Source organism: Bactrocera latifrons, unplaced genomic scaffold (assembly GCF_001853355.1).
Source record: "Bactrocera latifrons isolate USDA-ARS-PBARC rearing strain unplaced genomic scaffold, ASM185335v1 scaffold_19, whole genome shotgun sequence".
NCBI lineage: Eukaryota > Metazoa > Arthropoda > Insecta > Diptera > Tephritidae > Bactrocera > Bactrocera latifrons.
Genome location: NW_017535407.1, coordinates 1494962 through 1514471, shown reverse-complemented (window position 1 = coordinate 1514471; position 19510 = coordinate 1494962). Strand labels below are relative to the sequence as shown.

The 19510-nt window shown below is 36.2% G+C and overlaps 1 protein-coding gene across 5 annotated transcripts in view; it reads left to right on the top strand.

Annotated features, from left to right (window-relative positions):
* Positions 1-7004: 7004 nt before the first annotated feature.
* The window catches only part of LOC108967573 (galactokinase-like), a 58997-nt gene continuing 46491 nt past the window's right edge, over positions 7005-19510 (top strand). Inside the window, exons 1-5 of one of the 5 annotated variants that reach the window (XM_018931092.1) lie at positions 7005-7209; positions 13005-13392; positions 13812-13948; positions 16564-16752; positions 16924-17049. In XM_018931092.1, the coding sequence (XP_018786637.1) occupies positions 13225-13392; positions 13812-13948; positions 16564-16752; positions 16924-17049 (620 nt within the window). In that variant the 5' untranslated portion in view covers positions 7005-7209; positions 13005-13224. Of the gene's footprint in view, positions 7210-7277; positions 7397-13004; positions 13393-13811; positions 13949-16563; positions 16753-16923; positions 17050-19510 lie in introns of those variants that run through there. The other 4 variants (XM_018931093.1, XM_018931091.1, XM_018931090.1 and 1 more) reach the window with 4 other exon arrangements.

The following is a 19510-nucleotide window of genomic DNA, read 5'->3' as shown; positions in this document are numbered from 1 at the left end:
ACAATACACATATAAATGTAGTAGGCAAACGCAGACAGCCAAAACAAATAGAGGAATGAAAAAAGAAGCAAACACAAACAAATCAGTGCGAGTGCATGTTGTCCTGCAAGTCATTTAATTTCTATTTTTACGCTCGAACCGCTTTATATGCGCCCATTGCCGTTGGTATTCAATGCCGCGCCCACCGCACACCAGCAGAAGAATACGATTCGGACACAGCGTTGCTCGGGGTTGTTATATATTGTTGTTATTGCATTTGGAAGCTGCTGTGGATTTTCCGCTTCCCTGCATTTTGCGTGTTGGCGAGAAAATTAAATAAAAAATAATTAAGAGAAATAACAGAATTCAAATAAACAAAGCGAAGTAATGCGCCGAGGAACGAACCGGGGCAGCACAGTTCGCCAAAGGGAATGACAATGGCCGCAAAAGTCGGTGGTCTGTTGGAACTCACCAGGATGTGCAAGAAAACATGAGTGTTTATAAACTCGCATTTCTATATGTTTATACAAAGATGTGTGTATGTGTGTTTATGCTCAGCATGAGTCGCAAGTATTTTCTGCCAGCTAGTCCAGCTCCCTTAGCAGCCGTCCCTGCCCTTTCACTGGTATTTATTATGTGCTTAATGCGATTACTGATTTTGCTATTTCTGCATTTTTTTGTCTCTTGCGCTGTGGCATTTTTGTTGCACAATGAAGTGTAACAATGTGGCAAGTCCTGATAATTTGTATTAATTGACAACTAATTGTTTTTTCCTTTTAACAACATTATTGTCAGCGTCATTGACTTGGACAGAAAACAGAATGCTTGTTGCAATCAACCAGCTTTTAGTTGATACACTTCGTGAATGTTTGCGGAAAATGAGGATGGTTCGAGGCTGCACAGTGTGGTGAGTAAAGAAAGATGATTCGGTGATATAAAAGCTGATTGTATAATCATATTTTAGAGACGTGTTTAACATAATATTTTAATGTTATAATTATGTTTGATTATGGCTTTGAGTAGCCAAAATTGTTGGAAATATTGGGTGGTTGAAAAATACTTTTCGCATTTTGTCAATAGATGCCGTTGCAGTCGGATATCTTCAGTGCTACCAATCACATTGTGGCATACCACATAGCATTGGAAATATGAGATTTCAAGCTTCATTTAACCAAAAAAATGAAATTCAAAAATAAGTGAAAATAATGAAGAAATTCGCTTTATTTTGAAATTTTTGTATTAAAAAGGGAAATTTACATAGACAATGCTGTATCAGTTCCAGTAGCTAAACAACAGCTCGCTCGCTTCCATTTTGGAAATTTCGATGTTAAAGATGTATATCGCTCTGACCGACCTATCTTTCAACAAGTCGATGAAATTATGGAAAATATTGACCAATACCATCACATAAGCAGCCATGACTCCGCTAAGGAACTGCACATTCATCATCAAATGGTTTGGAACTGTTTAAAAGGCTGGCTGTAAAAATAAAGTCGCAAAGTCAGGATTCACGCTGAGTGTTTGGTGGGATTTGAAAGGAATCAGCTTGGTCGACCGATGTATTCTACATTTTACTGTTAATAACTCATGAGATTGAAGCAACCAATCGAAATAAATGACCAGAACTGATCAACAGAGAGGGCGCCATCTTGCACCAGAACAACGCTAGCCACACAACTCTGATGACTTGGCAAAAACTGGGAGAGCTTGACTGGAAAGTTTTGATGCAACCACTATATAGCGCTGAGCTTGCACCATCGGACTACCATTTGTGTCGGTCAATGCAGGACTTCCTTAATGGAGTAAAGTTGGCTTCAAAAGAAGCCCGTGAAATCTATTATCACAGTTTTCCGCCGAGAAACCAGAAAAGTTTTACACCAATGGAATAATGTCTCTAGCGGAAAAATTGCAAAAATTGTACATATTTGGTTCACTAAAGTTCACTATAAATGTAAAACAAAAATAAGTTGAAATCTGATTAAAAATACGAAAAGACTTTTTCGTTAACCCTCTATTATTATTAATATTATTTTATGTTTTAACGGGTTGGTTTTGTTGGTAAAATTCGTGTTTTTTTAATTCATCATAGGGTGATACACTCATTAGAACGACCCTCCAACTTTTTGATACCATTGTTGTAGTACGATTGGTTCTTTGCATTAAGAGAGGCTTCAGTTTCCGCGCTCACCTCTTCATTCGACGAAAATTTCTACCATAGAACATTCTTTTGAGATCTGCGAACAGAAAATAGTCGCTTATGATGAGATCTGGAAAACAATTTGCATCCCACTTCATGGATTTTTACCAATTTTTTCACTGCCTTCCTTTCACTTCAAATGCGGCCATTTTTCGGCGACTTTGATGTTCGCCATTGAGAGTCCTTCCTTTTTCAAGATAGCCAATACAAATTATTACATGCGCATCCCAAAATTCAGACGCCTTAACCTTGCCAGCCGACAATTTTGCATAACTTTAGGATTTACTAACCGATCGTTTCGCGGTGGTATACATATGTACAAGAAACCTCAATTGTTATCATGAAACTTCCATAGCGAACCGGGCTGATTGAGGATAATTAGTTATTGGGCTCGTTTTAAAACTAAAAGGAAAATTATGTAAAATTATCTCAAGTATAAAGTAGATTTTTAGTTCAAATATAAAATTCTCAGTTTTGTTACAGTTTAAATACAGTTTGCTACACTGTACAAGTAAAAAAATCTGCCACATCGACTGTATGTTCTACAAAAGGGAATGTCACTAAGCGCGATTGACGATTTCTTGGTGGAACACATTTAATTTTTTAATTGGATTAGACTATGTATTTTCTTTTACTTCTAATTGTAGCAGCAACTGTCTTGTAAGTTGTGATTAAGATTGATATTCCGTTTGCACTTAAGTTTATGTACAAATTACCACTATAAGAGCTGGATAATATTTTTAGTGGTTTAAAACCGACAGTGCATAGGCATCTGTTTTCATTTCTGGTTTACTAAGTATTAACCAGTAAGCAAAACAAGGGAAAACGTTAACTTCGGCTGTACCGAAGCTAATATATGCTTCACAAGAGCACTTATTATAGTAACTATATGTCTCGTTTGTATGGAAGCTATATGCTATAGTAATGCGATCTGAATAACTTTTTCGGTGATTATATTGTTACCTGCTTTAGAGGCTTAAAAAAGCGATTTTTTTAAGGATTTTTTTTGAGGGTAAGAAATAATTGATTAAAGCGAAATTTCTAAAGCTTATAGTCATATATTTAAACAGCACTCATGAATTTTTTTGAATACGAAATCTTTGATATTCTGCCTTTGGGAAGCAATTGGCCGATGCATCTCGCATGTGCATTTGTGGGACGGCGGGCAGAATGCAGGTCGCAATTTCTATCGAAAATAAAAAATTCAGGGAGCTTTATATTTTGTAATAATTTATTTATTTTTTTTTATTTTATTTTATAAAAGCTTACATAATAATACAATTATTATACAAACTTAAGAAAATACGCAGCACTAGCTTCATGGGTGTAATAATTTATCTTCTAGTTAAATGAAAAAAAATTCTAAAAAAAGTGTAAAATTAAAAAAAATAAAATTTAAACATGAAAAAAGTTGTTTTTGACCATAAAAATTTTTACTTTATGTTGTTTAAAAATATGTTCAAACTTGACTTTTCTTAGTTTTTTTAGTTTAAATAGACGATAATTTAATGTTAAAGATAATAAACTTTGCCCGAATTTTATACGACGTTTAGTTTATTTTCTATCCTGTACACCAATAGAGATAAAACGTAAAAATGGGAAACCGAGAAATAGCGCGTCAAAGTTTTGTCTTTCTCCCCAAGCGCGGATATATCTGCTAGACGCTCGGTCATTATATCCCATATAGCTTCGACAATATTTCGAATTCCAATCTATAACTTTGGGGGCATGTTCTTAGATAATTTTAAAAAGATTTAAGCAAAAATAAAACTTTATATTTTTTTTGTCGAAGCTTCTAAACCAGGCTCCCCCTTAAGCAGTAATCCATGTCAAATTTCGTGAAGATACGAAATACATACGATACAATGCGAAAGTTTCCCATACATTACCTTGATTCCGATCGCTCAGGTTGTATGGCTGCTACATGTTATTGTGGTCCGATATCGGCAGTTCCGACAAATGAGCAAATGACGTTTGCAAAATGTAAAAATGATATATTTTAAAAACTGAGGGACTAGTTCGTATATATACAGACAGATGGACAAATCGACTCATCTCAACATACTGATCATTTATATATATACTTTATAGAGTCTCCGACGATTCCTTCTTGATGTTACAAACTTCGTGATAAACTTAATATGACCTGTTAAGGGTATAAATATAGAAGTTCCGACAGCTTGGGCCCATTACATTTTCGGAGTCCGTTTGACAGAAAAATGCCGAAGTATAAGTATCGGCATTAAGAACTATTAATAAGTAACATTATCTTAGGGACGATTTTAAGCTCCATTGCTAAGCATGGCAGGAGGGTTACACAATATATTAGCTGCTAAAGTGTTTTCAGGGAAGTGCTATTTAAAGAAGAAAGCAGAAGATATACTTCAATATTTTATAGCGATCGATAAATACAACCTTTTTTAATACGCGTCAATATTTCATAGAGCATATTTTAATGAATAGAGTACATTTTTAACCAGAAACTAAAAACATATGACCTATTTCTCCTCTAGTATACAATTGTATATATTTTCCTCATATTACATATTGCATTAGTTCGCTGTAAATATATGAGAAGACATGACGGTAAACAAAGTCAGATGATAAGCAATCCATAAGGGGTTATCACTAAACACCTATGCGATGACTGCCGGCTGCTTACGTACAAAAGTACTGAGAGAGCGCTGAGAGAAGATAAACCCAATTGCGGTACTTGTAAACGGTGTAGTGATTATATGTGAAAAAATTGTGAACAGATGTGTCGAACACGCATATGTTTAATTAAGTACTCGAGTACCAATAATTGAAGTTTTATGATAATACTAAAAAATAGAGTATATACATGATGTGTACATATCAACAGTTTTAACCCGTCATTAAAAACGCACATATGAAAGTGGCTCTGAAACTTGCAAGAGCACGATAGAAAATGGTAGACTGATTGCGAGATACTCGGGTCACTGTAGTCTGCATGGAGTCTGAAAGGTACATATACCATGTCACGTTCAATCTACTATTAGAAAAGAGATAGGGAACATTTATTCATCTTGGAATATCAAAACCAAAACTTTAACGGTTATAGCCCAAGCACAAAAGACTTGAAATCCATCAGGCACCAAACCTTGAACGGTTTCCACGAAAAGCATAGAATAGCAAGATTATAAGGTCCTTTAACAGTGCATAAAAATGACGCAGCACTTCTGCCTACCTAGTGGAGGACTCTAGAATGACGGCATATGCAAATAAACTCGAGAGCCTTCAACGGACGGAACTCATCCGCATGAGTGGTGCACTAAGGTCCATTCCAATAATGGCACTTAACGCTATTTGAACATGGTACCGTAGATATCGCCGCAAGGTGTATGACTGCGAAAAGTCTGCTATCAGACTCAGAGAAACTGGGTTCTTAAAAGACTACATATTTGAAAACTCCGATATCCTTACAAACTTTGACTACATACCGGATCACTTAGATCTTGGAGTGACCGAATTCTCGCGGCTCCTTCTCTGCCCATATACCGACGACGGAGCTATCCTCCTCCTTCAGACAAGTGACCATTCACTCAGATCGCAAAGCGGCGGTACTAGTCTTGAACTCACTTGCAGTGCATTCAGGGTTGGTCAAGGAGTTCGTAACCTCGCTATCAATAGTATCGAGTGTATTTGTGATAAGACAGGTATGGGTGCTGGGCTATACCGGAATCGCAGGAAATTCTAGAACTGATGAGCTGGAAGGGAGGCACCCTAGAATCACTATCGGTAGAATGGGTGTGTGTCGGTGCGCCCGTATCCTCTTATGTTTTAGAACTAGACAGCTGGGGTAAGCCTACCTACCTAGCAGGGAACTGCGAAATATTTTTATGTCGGAAGAGAAAGTGTTCTATTGGCTTGGGTTACAGTTTTGACTAACACATTAATAATCTTCGAGTATATAGTAAAGGTTCTACAAATCTCCACTCAACAGGTTTCAAACATTTACTAATGACTGCTAAAACACTTTAAGATTCTGGATGTCTATAAACCTATCTTAAAATGCAGATATGCTTCTTCCACAGATGATATCTTAGTGGTTAATTTTACCAGAGAAAGAGAGAAAAACTCCCACTTTGTTACCGAAAATTCTGTGTAAAAATACCCAATCGGCAATAAAGGCTTAATATAAAAATATTGTGTCAGCTCCCATATTGATTTATGCATTAAATATATATGTTATGTAATACCTTACTAAGTGGGTTATGTGGGTATTTACCAGCAGCAAACAGAAGTTCTGATATTGTTGGTATTTCTGATTAACTATAAGTGATTGTCAAGTATAAGGTATTAGGATTTTATTGTTGACACTCTTATCAGTAATTGTTGGCAAAAAATAAATGACATTCGCGTGTCATTTGAAAACCGACAAACGCATTTAGGCACTTAGAGCGGACAGCTCACGCTCGCAATGAGTACCGTGAGCATTGCATTAATGAATGAGAACGTAATACAATATATTTAAATATGTATGAGAGAATTTGGTAATATCAATGCAATGCATAGTTATGACGAATGGGAGGAAGACAGTCGAGACAACGAAGCGTCTGAAAGCAAAATTAGCAATGACAAGTGAGTGCACACTGAGCGATACATATAAGGGGACCGCGGCTGAGCATGAGTAAGAGACGTTAGTTGATGACTGAGAGATGTGGTGTGTATAGCGACAATAATGTTTAATCAGTTCATTGCACCACTCAGTGAGTACTTAAACAATTTTATACCTCAACTTTCCCACCGTTGTTTTTATTCAATTGACATTTCTCGCTGCTTTCTCGCTTTCTTGGCTTTTGTGTCGAATATTCGCGCCCATTTAGTCGCTTATCGCTGCAAGCGTTGATAAACAGCTGAGGCAAGAAATGTTTGTGTAAATAATAAATTAAATATCATTTCCGAAAAAAAAAATAATAAAAAGTGCGAGCAACAAGTGTTCTAATAAAGATAATTCCTCGAAAAGGTTGAAAAGTGTATCGAGCAGGGAGCGTGTTAAAAGTGCGCGTAATGTGAGTATGAAAGTAAAGTAAAATGTGCAAGTGAATTTTGTAAATAATTTGGACCCGGCACTGGGCAGGTGCTGTCCCTCAATCAGTTGACGCCATTCTCTGCGTGAGCGAGGTACGGATTTTTCGATTGGAATTGTGGTTTCGTGTGGCTTTCGCTGAAATTTCCGTCAAATTTGTGGCGTAAGAAGTGAGCTTTGGCAAAATAGAAATATACAATATTTATTTAATCGACTTGAGTGGTGATAACCAAACATTTTAAATAATAAAATTTAAATTTGCTTTCATAAGTGATGTGCTAACAATTACAGTGTCATTAGTATATAGTATATGTTGCAATTAGCTGCCAGAAGTATAATGTGGTTTGGTATTTATCTTCGCAAATCCACGAAAAGTTAATTACTCTGGGACAAATTGAGATATGCGTTTTGTGTGTAATTTTAAAAAAATTAGTATTATAATTTTTAAATTTATTGTGTCGAATCTTTAAATATTTGGCGAAACTGTTAATGGCCCCAACCAGTTTTGAAATAGCTTAGAGCTTTAGAAGGTTTTTTTTTGGCAAGTTCTTAGTGACCAATTGATATTTTGGCATTGTCTTCCGAAAACCGATTACTCCAACAAAATTTTAAAATACTAGTAGTCCAGTCATTATAGTAAGTTCACCTCGGAATTCGAGATACCCAGTTATGGTAGGGTGTATCTACCATATGTAGGTTTTGAGACAACTTTTAGTGTTAATATACAAAGTGTTAATATACAATATTTACATACTTACAGTTGGGTATTTCGAATTCCGAGATTCTTACCTAATTTAAGCTTAAATGACTGGACTGTAGTATTTTTGGTAACCTTAACTGGGATATGAACGCGCAATTTAAATGCTGTTAGTAATAAACTTAACTTACTTAACTTAGCGTTTGTTGCTTATATGCCCTTGCGATGAATAGTTGTTGGCCCGTGTTGCTCCGTTATTTGGTGTCGTAGCTATTAATGTTATTCCACAAATAAAGTGTTAGTAGTACAGAGTACTCAGCGACATCTGTTGTAAAACTTTATTTTTATAACTTGGGAGGAGTCCCTATTTGTAAAATTTCTTCCCGATACGAGATGTGCTTAGAAAACAACGAGAATTTTGAAATGTAAAATGTCGGGGTTTTGCAAGGTCCAATTGTTACAGTATTTTTTGTTATACTGACCCTGTTAGTTATTTCTTTTCCAAGATAGAGTCCATAAATTATTATATGCGCCTCCCAAAAGACAGACGCCATAACCTTGCCAGCCGACTGTTGCGGTTTTCCATGCTTTGTAGCGGGTTCATCGTGTGCAGTCCAGTCGGATGACTATCGAATAGACTTCCAAAGTGAAAATCCATGTTTCAATCATTGTCACATATTAACGCAAAACCTCTGTTTATTACGCTTAAAATTCTCGAAACATAGCTCGGAATTATCAAATCGTCGTTGTTTTAGAGCTAAAGTGAGCTCGCGCGGCACTTACTTTGCAAAAAGATTTCTCATACTCAAATATTCGTGAATAATATGACAAACACGTTCAGTTTACATCCTTAGAGTGCCAGCTATCTCGAACATTTTCACTTTACGGCCATCTAAAATTATTTGCCGACTTTTGTAACGTTTTCACGGTGTTCATTACACCATGGCCTTGATTGTTGATTTTTGTGGGCTAGTGTCTGGAATCTCGTTGCCAAGACAAGTTTTTGCTTCAATTGCAAATCAAAAAGCAATATTTTGTCAACACCCGAAATTCGGTTTTCACTCATTTTCGTCAAAAATCACTCAAAATTATAGAATTCACAAAGTAATGATTCGACCATCCAGTCTATAATTCAAGTAGCGCCATCTATGTGTCAGGAAACTCACCTGATACTTGATTATTTTGATTATTATGCAAAATGTGTCGTTCTTATACGATTTTATTCGTCAATATCCAATTTTCGAAATGTCTTACATTTCCTGCTATTCAAATTGTAAAGGTATATGATTAGGGGTTTCATATAGTCTTATAAACTTATGGGTTATAAAGAACCGGAAACGTTGAGAATTGTAATTGAGTACACTCATTTCTATATGTAATTCAACCACAAGTTTCTTAAACTAGTGTGAAAATTTAAGATTTCACGGCGGGTTATGAGTCCCCTAAATGGATGTAGGTATTTTATATTTATGTGCTTTATGGAACTTAGTATGAAATGTGTTTTTAGAGTATTAACGTTGAACCTTTTGAAGTGAAACAAATCGCAACGCAAATCTTAAAGCACGAAAAGCATCGCTGTGAGATAGTTATCAACTCAATTATGTTCAAAAGTTAGTTTAATTTAAAAATTGTGTTAAGTGTTTGTGATAAGCAGTCATTCGTCTCATATCAGCCACATTTGGAGGTGAAATTACAACACTCTTGTGTTGTATTGCTTTACTTACCTAATAGAATGAAGTTTTTTCGTTTCTGTTCCTCGTAGTTAAATCTCTCTCTCTCTCTCTCTCTCTATCTCTCTCCCTTTGTTGACTAAGGTAGTCTTTTCGATACATTTCTCGTCTGAATTATCTTATCATTGTTTCAATAAATTAATTAAGCTGTTTTTATAAAGGTCTCAGTACATAGACAGAGAAGACCTACACTACTAGTCGCTACTCTCAATCATATGAAATCTCTTGGAAGCTAAGTATCTGTAGTAAAATAATATTTTCTTAAGAATTTTGTATACCATTTAGGATAATTTGTTCCAATGCAAGTTATTTTAGACGAATGTCAGATAGTTAGAAGTGGTAAATAAATTCTATATCTATAAGAATCTGCAGATGGAGTGTGAAGAAAGAGGTTCACAAAAGGTTATTGGAGAGCAAATTAGTTCTATAAATATTGAAATTAACCCTAGACTTAACAATTGTCTTAACTGAGCTGATTGGAACACTTCAAACCAAAAATTTCATGTGAATGGTATAAAAAATCATTTGCGTGCAAATTCTGGTCTAAACCGCACCAGATGTTGCAACCAAACCTCGCGATTTATTACATACATATACTATACTTACCTCACTTTTCATAAACCACTCATATTGAAACAAAAAAAGTTTTGGATAAAAAATGGTTATTTACAGTACTACCAACTTACAGAAATAAACTTAACCGAAATATAAATAAAAAATTCACTTTTCAATTTGATTTTTTTCATGATAAATCTTTTGTACGTAAAAATTGAAAAAAAAAAAAATCACATCTATTTTAAAATACTACAAATCCAAGAAATTGTAAATCATAATATTTCTCTTATCAAAATATTTTTTTTAATAGAAACATAAAAATTTTGTTTACTGGTTACAACTTCTTCTTTCACATTCACCATATCCTTTCACCATTTATTTGCCATAAATTTAATCATCAAAATAAAAGTGGAACTGCATACACCACTTAGGCATTGCCCACGTAAAGGAAGCGCCGCAGAAAGTCATAAAACTCCTTCATATGAGCGTAATTAAATTAAAATTTCCTTTGTCTTCACGATTTCATCTTCATTGTTTTGAGCGGCACTCTTCTTTATGCTCCGACACGTCCGCCTTGCACTAAGTAAGTTTAGTTACTTTTATTTTAATTTTTATGGCGCTTTCAGAAACACTTTTAAGATTTTTATGTGCAAAGTTTTGGCTGCTGGTCGGGCGGCTGGCTGGCCCCGGCTCAGCGTGCGTTGATCTCCGCTCATGTGTAAATAAAGGGAAATCGAATGTGGAAAAAAGCGGCAAAGATTGCAGCGCAAGGGTCTTACTTACGCTTTGAGCTTCGAAAACAACGACCAGCACACAAACACATATGTAATCGGTTGCTTGTGTGTGTGAATTTATGACTCCAAGTGCTTATGGACTAAGTTGCTTATTCACTCTTTGTTCACTGAGTTCACTGGCGGGAGGAGCCCGTAACGTGTTTCCCGGTATGTGTTTAAATCCAATTGCTTGTGGCTGGGTTTTCAATTTAATATGCGGTAAAAAGTTAAAAACTACCATAAAAAAAGGATTTATTTGCTTCAGCAAGTTTTTTACTTTTTGTATTATATTTAATTTGTTTATTAAAAAAACCATCCATCAAGCAAAGCTGAATATATATGAAACTGAGTTTTTGTAGCTTGCCTCGCATCGTAATTAAAAAAATACAAAATGTGTATATGAAGTACGGTTAAGTTTAGTCAGAGTGACGCTGATCTCATTCAACAGATTTTGAGGTGCGTGTGTTCACTCTGATCAATTCTTAAACTAATGTAAGCAGTTAGCTTCTAAAAGTGCACTTATTATTAGGCGTAGAATTATTTACTCGCCGAGATTTTTGTTGCACCTTACGTAGGCTGCCTTTTATATTTCTGAATTTGGCACCGCTTGTGTTCCAACCCGATACTTACAATTTTATGGTTAAGTTTAGTATTTTTGATGCATATTAAGAACGTTTTGACGTACGCGCGTCTTTTTTGTTGTTAACAGTAACTTAAAATTTTTTTTTCGACTAAAAAATGGAATTAAATCTCTAACACTTTCGTGCTATTTTTTTTGAAACTTTCAACGTGGATTAACTCATCCAGAGCGTATAGATGAACATAACTCAATTTTTTTAATATGAAGCTCCATGAAGGACTAGTGTTTAGCGATCGTCATCCAAATCCAAAATCCGGAAGCTATTGATATCGAATATCACAATCGAAAATTGCTTTATTGTTTTGCAAAATGTTCGCCATCAACGGGTTGGATGACAAAAAATGCAATTTTTCAATGATTTTCTTTCATTCTAATTTTTTTTTCGACAAAAATATATTAAACTCAATCATTGCGACGCCATTTCCGGTGACCCCTCGGAAGAAATAAACGCCCGCGTTGTCAGGATAACTCCTTGCAGGATCAACTAATGTGAAAAAATACGTATTTTAGTTAAAACCTTATCTTAGAAGTTGGACGAAGGAGCTTCGAGGGCACAAAATCTCAAGACGATATCTCCGGAACTATTGCACGGATCCACTTGAAAATTGTGGACAATATTCTAGTAATGTTCTAGCAGTTAATAACATAATAGTCGATTTTTTTAGATCTGTAAACCCATGTAACCCCTTAAGATATATCCCATCTGCATGCGTCTGAACCAATTGTCGAAGTACATTTGCTACTCAGATTGAAGATTGAAACAACTATGCAGTCTACTGCATTATGTTTTACTTTCGGACTCATACTCGTAAATCCACGATCGTCGTTCTTTTGTTACCAAAAACAAAAACCGTTTGCATGAGAAAAATCTTTCCATAACTTGAACTTATACACACCATATATTTCGTTCTCTTGCCTTTGCCTAGTGCTTCTATGCTCGTTGAAATTTTATTAAACTGTCGATAGAGTACTAAATATATTATTTTACAAATATCTGGTATTTAAGCCGCACCTTCTGAATTATATAAAATGGAGTGCAATCCAACTCGTTTTCCATGCGATATGGAAGTCTTGAAAACTACAAGATAACACTCTCCCAAAAGCCTTTGTTCCTAGACATACCCTCTTACGATCAAACAAGATACAAGTTTATGCTAAATTTTTCAACCGAAATATCAATTTTACCCTCTTCTTAGTCTACTAATTCATATAGGCGAGTGTAGTAAGAATTTGTAGAATGATTCGATGGAAAAATTTTCATTACAAAAAACAAAAAAAAAAATTTCATTTTAATTAAATGAAATGAAAGTCACTAAGAACCAAATAAGATTTAATATAATATAACAATAATTTCTCTATATTTATTTCATATTTTCATTTCAGTCTTTAGTAAATACAAGAATCAGCGCAATTTCAAAACGAAACAGTTGCCGGAATATCAAGTCTCAACAAAAGTAAAAAAAAAAAAGAATACAGAAAAAGATTCAACCACGTGCCACTAATTACCCACAATCAGCAGGCGTCATTCCTTGCCAATTGACCCGAGCGCGCAGAGTAACAGCCAGCAACAGCAAGTGCTCGTGTAACTTGAGACAATATAAAAATGCCCGCAGTCACAAAGTTAGCCACGTACGAAGAAATTTTGGCATTGGCCAAATCGACATATCATGATCTCTTTGGCGACGATCCAGAAGTGGCCTGCTGCGCTCCCGGACGTGTTAATTTGATTGGCGAACATATTGACTACAATGACGGCTTCGTGCTGCCGATGGTGAGTTGCAATTGCCAAACCTACACACACATGTAAACTAGTTTTTGATAGAATTTTTGAGCGCTTAATTAAACCGCTGCGAGAAATTGGGTCGCAACAGACAAAGGCAAGCAAGTGAGGTGATATACCTACAAATACTATACTCTAAACTCTACCAGATAGCGTAGTGGAAGCGTCGACAAAAAATCACTAATTAGAAAGCATTGTATGAAATAAGGAGCAAAGGAGGCAACTTTTTTAATCACCGTATTAAATCTTTGCTTTGTTTTTCGGCATGTCGCTGCCCAAATTCTTCTATGCTTTAGCAAGCTATTCATTTTCCTACCTTAATTAGCAGAGTTTTTTGTGAGCTTTTCTTTACATGATTGCATTTACTTTACTTCTTACTCACTCCTCTCTTTCATTACACGTTTCTCTAGGCGCTGCCCATGGTGACACTGGTCGTTGGCGGTCGACGAGCGGACAATAAGGCCTCAGTCTTCACACACTGTGCTGGCTGTGATGATCCAAAGCAAGTGGAGTTCTCATTATTGAATCTGAAACCCGAATTGCCAAAGTAAGTAGTTTCTTAGTAAGCTGAAGTGTAGACAAGCTTTAAATTTTGTAGGGAACTCTGCAAATATCGGCTTCTAATTTAAGTGTGGAATAACAGTGTAACATAAATCTGTGTGTGTATGTGCGTTTATGTGTATTATAAGGTATGTGTGTCTCCTCTCGCTCATCTCCTGAACACTCTTACCTTAGTAACTATCCGCTGTTATTGTTTACTTCCTTGTTAGGTGGACCGCTTTCACCCAATTTCATTGCTCCCACGCTTATATGCATACATATGTACATATTTGTATGTATATTTGTCAACAGGCCGCTCTTTAGCCACGCGTCGGGTTACTTTTCTTTCCGAAATTTTGCAAATTGTCGTTGGCGTCCATCACCTGTCATCGGGGCTTGTGGTTTTTCGTGTGTGTGTATGTGTGTACCTTCTGTGACAACAACATCAACATCGCCCTGTGTGCGTGTTTCTCAAATGAAAGCAGAAAACAATAAGGATAAAATGAAAGTAGAAACGAAAATGCACCACAGCCGCAGCCTTGGCATCAGAGAATGTGTGTGTTTGCTTCTACGGGTGTGCATGGACACCGTTGCTCTTTGTGTGTTCTCCTCGCTGTATGTGAAAATTCATACTTTACTTCATATCGAAATTTGAAATTAGGGTGGCAGTTAGTTATACTTCTCACCTCAAACCTCTCAGCTTGAAATCATGCAAAAATATATAACCATACACAGAAAGGACTTGAGGCGACTCTCAGCCCCTCGGTCGAGTTTAAATGCTTTACAACGGTACTCCAAAAGTAACGTAATTTTGTTTATAAGACGCAAATTATTTATTGATGCTTCCAAATTAATTTGTTTCGACATAATAATTTATCAGTACATATTTCTTCAAAAATGATGCCAGTGAGAATGTAACCGTGAATGGCGACCGTTATTATCGGGTCCATAAACTGCACAAATTTTATTGGCGGCTTGAGATGCATTTTTGCCTTTATCGTAGTAGTACTCTAAAATATGCCGTATTTTCTCTTTATTTTGCTCCATGTTTGCGACACTATAGCTCACGAACGACTTAAAAGAAACGACAATCAATCAACCATGTGTTAGCGCGTGAAATGAGCTTTCCAAAAAGGTATAGCATGACCCGATGGGACGAATAAAACTAGAACTACGCGCTCTCAGCGCCAACTAGCGAAAATACCGCAAGACTTTTTTGACAACCTAATCTAATAATTATGTAGAGAATATAGTATATTATTTAGGATTGTATAGAAGCACGTTTTATACACATTGAACGTCAAAGGTCTTTGTAGTTTATTCCAGGAATGTATTTCTTCTTCTTTTTGACTGGCGTTGCCCCTCTTACGCGGTTATAGCCGATTTAATAACAGCGCGCCAACCGTTTCTAATTTTCCTTATTTGACGCCAATTCGAGATACCAAATGCAGCCAGGTTCTTTTCCATTTGATCCCTCCAACGGAATGGAGGTCTTCCTCTTCCTCTGCTTCCATCGGCGAGTACTGAGGTCGAAAACCTTTAAAGCAGTGGAGTTTTGTTTCATCCGGACAACAAGACCTAGTCCGCGCAGCGGCTGCCACTTGAACCTAAATTTGTTTATCCATTCAAGGACTGTCAACTTTGCAGAATTCTGCCGATACAACAATCACAACAGCAGGAATGTTGAGGGACTTGTATAGTTTGGTCTTTGTTTGTCGGGAGAGGACTTTATTCCTGCAGTTGTTTTAGATAAATATTTTATACAAAAACTTCAAAGCTTTTAGGGAGGCGATATGTCCACAATTTATACTACTACACTTATTGTTTTCCTTGCCATACATGCACTTATTAGAAGTCCTTTAGAAACCCTCAAAATCGCAATGAGATTACAGTCAGTTGCTTGCATTACAACTCCAAGCCACCAATGGTCAATGCTCTAGTATTTAACATAGTTCGGTTTTCTTGGCATTAACTCAAACCTACACACACATGCATACAGCCGTACATTGCAATGAGCGCATTTGTGCATCACAAAAAGTTGGTGAATGGTGCTTTCTGACAGGCTGTCAACTCGTTTGCCGGATGGTTGGCCCGTTCTCCTGATATGTGCTGTCAAGTGAACGAAAGGAGAGCATTTGCCGACCAAATAAACAAATAAACAAGGCAAAGTAAAAGGCAGAGAAATGTGGCGTTAGAAATTCATAAGCACACACACATACAAACATGCATATAACAAACATAGTTAAGCAAGTGCAATCCGGTTTGTGTGTGTGTGTGCGTGTGTGCAAATACATGTGGTCGAATTGTAAAGTTCAACTACTCAACTGTGAAGCCACAAAGGAAATGCAAAAACGAGTTGAAAGTGGTTTACATGCAGCAATGTGTGTGTGTGTGTGTTTGTATACGTATTTGTAATCAATGCTGAGATTTCGCCAAGCCATCTGAAAACGGTAAATTCGTCAGTGGCAAAAAGCAAATTTCAACTTGGAAATTTAAATACGCTTTGAATAGCCGACCAGTGGTCCGCCTGTCCATCCATGCAGCAGAGAACTTTAGCTTTGCCATGCACTTTTGAGAATTTCGGCAATTGCATTATCTTCCTCTCTTTCTCTCTCCTTACAGATGGGCGAACTACGTGAAAGGTGTGATTTACCATTTTGCCGTCGAATCGAAACTGGAAGGTCAGCTGCCCGGCTTCAATGCCGTGTTTGCCTCCAATGTACCGGTGGGCGGCGGCTTGTCTTCCAGTGCTGCAGTTGAGGTGGCCACTGTGACGTTTATGGAGCAGTTGACTAACAAACAACTTGCAAGGTGAGTAAATTAGTAATCAAGCATTCTTTGTGCAACTTTTTTTTTTGTATATATTACATAATATTTGCTTTTTTTGGCTTGGTTGGCATGCCAACAATTTGGCTCCTTCGTTTTCGCTCTGTTTTAATTTTTATTCAATTTTAATTTTTATTTTTCGTTTAAATTTTACAGCAACCAGAAACGCGCTTTAGTTTGCCAAGCCGCTGAGCACAAGTTCGCTGGTATGCCTTGTGGTATTATGGACCAAATGATTTCGGTTGCCGGCCAAAGGGGTAATGCACTGTTGATTGATTGTCGGTGAGTTAAATAATTTTTTGTAGAAAAATAGAAAAATTCGTAGGAGGTGTTATGAGCTGCTTAGAATGTAATCCCGAGTAGATTTCTGTATGTTTTGGTTTCATTGAAGCTTGCATATAATGTTTGTACTAACAAAATTCTGGTGAAAAACTTTTAAAATTTCGTCAATTTTCTGCCAGTAAATCGACTAAAGGCTGAATATATTGTACATGATGTTTTGTTATCAAACTCTTCAGCTATTTTTTCAGCTCTGTATATATAACATATATGTAAAAGGTGATCCATTTCGAGTTTCCCTACTTTCTTTTCTTAATAAAGATGCTTCAAACTTAATGGTGAATGCTTGCTATCATTGGCGAGAACATCCTTTGGTATTTATTTTTGGAAGATCATCTCTTTCAAATGTTGGCCGGCGTTGCGTTTTAGATGGTCGGTCGATTGAGTCCAATTTTCAATGACGGAATAATATGCGTGATGTTTTGCTAAAAATGAACCTCATCCTTGAAGAAAATTTGGTCGAAAACCTTGGTTCGTCATAAAAAACTATTGAAAAAAGTATCTACCATTATTTCAATAGGCTGCAGAGAGTCCATCATCTCGCGATAGCCATCTTGAGCAAATTTTAATAATTAGCTCCGCTATTATTTCTCGTATAAAACTACGGTATGTATGAAATGCTATTTGTTACACCCAGCAAACAAGACGACGACAATGGCGGGGTTACTCGAGCTTTCCGTTTGTTTTCTGTGAAAACATCCCATCAAAAACTGCCTCGAGGGAAGTGCATAAGAAACGTATGTAGCCTCACTATGTAGGTGTTCGACAGAGATATCCGGAGGAATCCTGTAATTGTAAGGGAATGTAGTTTTTTTTTTTTTGTTTTTTTTTTTTTAACCGATAAGCCATTCCAAACATTTGTTGGAAGATATATAGTATATTTAAGAAGCCAAATTGTTAAGCGTGGCGATTAGGCGATCTTTGATACTATGGACTATAATCGGCAAAGCTATTTGTGATATTAAGTCTTCCTCCATATTGAACTTGGATGGGCTTCCACCTCTACTTATAAAAAATTGTACTGCCTTTGTATATCCTCTCATGCTCATCTTCAATAAGTCTCTCTCCTCTGGGAATTTTATCAATAATTAATGTCAATCAGCATGGGTTTATCTTTGGGCGCTCCACTGTTTCAAACTTAGAGGTTGTATGTCTCATTCTCCGCTGGATTTCAGGTAGATTGTGTCTACACAGATTTCTCTAAGGCCTTTGATAARGTTTCACACAATATTCTAATTAAAAAACTATCTTCTTTAGGATTTCATTCGGTCTTCTTGCAGTGGATTGAATCATATTTGCACAATAGACGATGCGTTGTCAGTGTCGATGGAATGTCATCTGATTCATTCATTGCGTTTTCGGGAGTACCACAAGAAAGCGTCTTGGGTCCACTTCTCTTGTGCTGTTTATCAATGACATTTACTTTTGCTTCTCTTTCGCTAACTTTTCATTATACGCAGATGACTTAAACATTTTTGCAATAATCAAAAACTCTCAAGATGTATTCAAACTTCAATGTGATATTGATGCTTTTTATGATTGGTGCCTGAAGTCGAAGCTTTTTCTGAATATCTAGACAAATGCTCTCAGATCTCTTATGGTAGTGGACGTAACATCTTATCTACAAGTTATAATATTTCTAATTGCGTCCTAAAATGTGTTACTGAAATCAAAGATCTTGGGGTAATCTTTGACAACAGATTTTCTTTCAGTAATCACATCAACTATATCACTTCGAAATCATTCTCTGTGCTCGGCTTTGTCCGTCGAAATGCTTTAAATTTTTCCGACCCCTACACGTTAAAATTACTGTATACATGCTTTGTTCGGTCCATTTTGGAGTACGCAGTGCTCATTTGTAGACGCGCGTGTTCAAAAAATTTTTCTTAAATTTGCTCTTCGCTCCCTAAAGTTTGTCGACCCCATACCATTGTACGCATCTCGTTTATTGCTTTTACCTCTTAAATTACTAGATAATCGACGGTCTGTTCCCTGGCTTTCATTTATTTTCAATGTAATTAATGGAAGTATTGACTGTCCCTATTTATTAGGGAAAATTAACTTCAATACTCCTCAGCGTTCTCTCAGATATATTTTTCCATTTTATTACAAAAAAGAAAGTACTAATTTCGCTGAATATGCTCCTCTCAAGCGTGCTATGCGTGAGTTTAACTCGATTTCCGAAAAGTTCTTCTTGATTTTTCGCACTCTAGGGTATCCTTCATTAATACCCTCAATTCTGTTTTTTAATTTAAGTTATCTATCTATGTAATTGTAATTAAGTTTTTTTTAGAGTTCTAATTTGCATCCTAATTTCTCCACTAGTCTGTAAGAWTTAATGTTCATAGACTTACTAAATAAATAAATAAATAAATAATATCACAGATATTGTACAGATTTAATA